Source organism: Phaethon lepturus, unplaced genomic scaffold (genome assembly GCF_000687285.1).
Source record: "Phaethon lepturus isolate BGI_N335 unplaced genomic scaffold, ASM68728v1 scaffold11410, whole genome shotgun sequence".
NCBI classification, from domain to species: Eukaryota; Metazoa; Chordata; class Aves; order Phaethontiformes; family Phaethontidae; genus Phaethon; species Phaethon lepturus.
Genome location: NW_010509867.1, coordinates 1 through 3,602, shown reverse-complemented (window position 1 = coordinate 3,602; position 3,602 = coordinate 1). Strand labels below are relative to the sequence as shown.

Genomic DNA, 3,602 nt, shown 5'->3' with positions numbered 1-3,602 from the left:
ATTCCTGCTCAATGCCTTTTTTCCATCAAATACCGGGGAAAGCTACCGCAAGCGTGAAGACAGACGCCTGCCAAACTTCTTCACATCTGCTTATATTGCACTAATTGCAGCCATTGAAATTCCCCTGCTCCATTTGTTCAGCAGCAGTGCAGAAGAGCGGCACCCCACACAACACCATATGCACAATGAAAGGAGGAAAACAAGTGTGAAGTGATGAGCTAAGACAACATACAGATTGGGAAAAGATGCACGGATATCTCCTTGGAAAGGCTCTGCGGATCAACACAGAGATGCGGACATCCAGTGCTAGGCTCTATGCAAACCTGCAGAGCTATTTACAGAAGACAAACCAAACTAGTAAAAAGTGTTGAGTCTCTTGAAGGAGCAGAGAGAATAGTATCCAAAGATTAAAGCGTTTACTAGTTAAATCCCAGGCAAAAATATCTGAGAAAATTTGAACTTATCATATTGATATCTTTTAATATATTAACAGATTCAACTTCCTCCATGTGTAAATGAGGTAAAAGAGTACTTTGAGGTAAAGAGTGAAATATATTAACGCACTTAAAGATAGAAAAATGCTCAGTTAGATTTGGCATTTTGTATATGGAAAAGCTACCATAATGAGTACAGAAATTTGTGATAGATACACAAATTCCTGTTAGATATATATTCCTGTTAAATACATATTTTAATTAAAGTGAAGTATTTCATAAAAGCAACAAAACACTGAAGAATAGAGATGTGGAATCAACCAAGGGGCATTAAGAAATGGTTTCAAAGAAATGTTAAAAGCTCTATAGGAAGTATTTAATTACAAATTTAGAATAGGTGCTATGATTGATGCTTCTAAGAACAAGGGGCTATTGATCATTGGGTAGAGGCTGTAATCAGTTTCACCAGGGTTTATTTATAAAGTATCAATGGCAAGATATGTCCCAAATATGGAGTGTAATTTTATTCATTTGCAGAAAATAAATCATTTTCTAGACATCTATACTTAAAAATTAATCCCTGAAGAAATTAAAAAAAAAAGGAAAAATAAATAAATGAATGTTTGAATTCAGACCTCATCTTTGTTAAATTGAACTTGACATGAAGGCTGTCCAAGATTTCATATTTCTCAGAAGAAGCAGATCTGGACAAACTTGTCATTTCAGTTCCCAGTTGAAACCTTTGCTCAAACTCTGCAGAACTGTTGTCCCATGAATCGTCATCTGTGGTAAAATCTGGATTATGAAGAGCCATGCACTGCAACCTGTCACACATTTTCAGTGAACATAATAAAACAAAACAGTGGTTTATTTCACCAGGTAGTAGATGCAGCTGACCTTGCGTATCCTTAGGTTCACTGTGAGAGACTTTAATAGAGAAATTCATAGAAAGAGATTTATTCAGTACAGACTGAGCTCCCGTTGGTGACCCAGCTGGGTAGACTGCAGAGCAAGAACAAAGACTCCAGGACATTTAGGAGCACCTGGGAGAACCAGCCCTCTGATGCACCAGGTGGATGTACCTCAGGATTTGGTGTGTAAACTGCTGTGTCTTTCAGTGCACCTGATGTAACATCACATTGAGGAAATAGGAGCACACAATCCACAGTTACCTATCCTTAGGGCTATCTAATCACCCTGACCTCAGACCTTACATCCTTCCCTTCCCCATTTACAGCCCCTTCTTTCCACTCAAGGTCCTCCAGAGTAATTCTCTGCTCACAACCCCTGGCATTCACTTTATTTCCCAGCAGGTTTGGTGTCAGGATATAAGAATGAACCATGCACAATTAAATAGAAAGGAACTTAAAAAATATATATATATTTCTAGTAAAATGAAAGTAACTCACCCGTTTTCCTCTGAGGAAACCTTCAGTAGTGGTGTCTTCTCTGTAAAGCCAGTGTTTTTTGACCTTGAGCTGAATAATTTGGAAAAATTGAAGTGATATCTTTGGAGGGAAAAAAAACCCCAGTAAGTCTGCAGTGCAATGATTCACTACAGTTCTACAGAATATTTTGCTACAAGTACATCTGACTAGTTAAATATTCTTTAAGAATGGTGTTCACCCAAATTAAGGTTTTCATTAAGTTTGAACCAGTTATGGTAGTTACTTCCTTATAGTCATGGGGGACTCTATTGCATAAAACAAGAGAAATTTACTTATCCTAAAAGCAGCATCTGAAATAGTCAATTAAATTCCCTCTGAACACCAGAAGAGCAACAGACACCTAACTCACATGCTTATATTTTAGACACCTAAGCTTACAGTGGAACAACTGCATTGTAATATCAGTGAAGCAACATTCTTAATGTAAATAATTACATATATCCATATAAATTCACATTAATACTTCATAAAACATAAAATAATAAAATAATTTCTATCCTGTAAGTGTCATTTGATACATGGATCACCAGAAACCTACTAATCTCTACAGCAACATCAGCATCCTTCATATTAGGGAATAAAGCTTTATCTGAAGTACAAGTACTTCATTCCTGCAGCACAATTCCTTCAATACAGTTTCTGCCAAGTCGTAGTCCTGGCGCTGCAGATAATTAACAGACAGTAAGCTACTTCTAGCCATGTTGCAGCTGAGCATTGTTAAGAAGCCTTTTCCTAAAATATAAATCCCAAAGCTTAAGAAACAGCTGAAAAGAATCAAGCACAATCACAGGGGTCTGGCTTTGGGGCAGGCTTCTGGGAAGTATTAAATAACTGAGCCATTTTAGAACACTCTTCAAGACCTGGCCCTTCTGGAGACATTTCCCATCAAAACCACCACTATTCAGACGCACTCAGATTTACTCCATTCAAAACTGCAGCCGCCCACCACCAGAAAGTCCCAAAGAAATCTGCTAGACCTCCAGTCAATATGCAGGTCTCATTACTCCCAGGGACGCTTAGAGGAAGCCTAAAATACCTTCTGATATTGCTGGACTGTGAGGGGAAAGAAATTATAAAAACATAGACAACTAAATAAATATACAAATGTGACTGGTAATTCAATAGTCTAAATATAAGGCCAGTCCAAAAAGAAGGATCTGTGTCTTTAACTTTGTAACACACTGGAAGACAGTGGCACTTCTTGCAATGTGTATAGGTATGTATGAACTCAGACTTTGTAAAATTAAAACCTCCAGTTAATGCTTCAGCTTGCCTCAGAGGCCATGCTAGGCATGGAGCAACTGGATATGGTCGTTTCAGCCTTGAGTGGCCACAACGCTCGTTCAAACTCTGCTGCGAGCACTTTGTTCGCCGTCTCAATGGAGGAGACTGGGTGAGTTAGAGGGACTGAGCTCTCCAGTACCTCAGGTCAAACGTTGGGCAGGTTGCAGTTCAGGTGCTACGCTGCACCGACGCTTCATCTGCGATGCTTCGTCACGCTGAAGCTATCGAAGTGCTTCCTTTTTTAAATAGGAGAATGCCATTCACACAAAAGCTTTAAGTGGAGAAACTAGTATTTTGAAGCAAGCGCTGTTCTAATCTTATCATGGCCTTAGATGTAAAAGATTACCTAGAGCTTTGTACTGGGTTTGCGTGGCCAGGTTTGGGGGGGTGGCTTACAGGGGTGGTTTCTGTGAGGAGCTGCCAGAAGCTTCCCCTG

General features: G+C 39.2%; 1 protein-coding gene across 1 annotated transcript in view; it reads right to left on the bottom strand.

The window, feature by feature from the left end:
- The window catches only part of OCA2 (oculocutaneous albinism II), a 50,829-nt gene extending 48,894 nt beyond the window's left edge, over nt 1–1,935 (bottom strand). Inside the window, exons 1-2 of the mRNA XM_010289276.1 lie at nt 1,844–1,935; nt 1,070–1,258 (exon numbers count right to left, since the gene is read on the bottom strand). Coding sequence (XP_010287578.1) covers nt 1,070–1,248 — 179 coding nt within the window. The 5' untranslated portion in view covers nt 1,249–1,258; nt 1,844–1,935. The remainder of the gene's footprint in view (nt 1–1,069; nt 1,259–1,843) is intronic.
- Nucleotides 1,936–3,602: the final 1,667 nt, after the last annotated feature.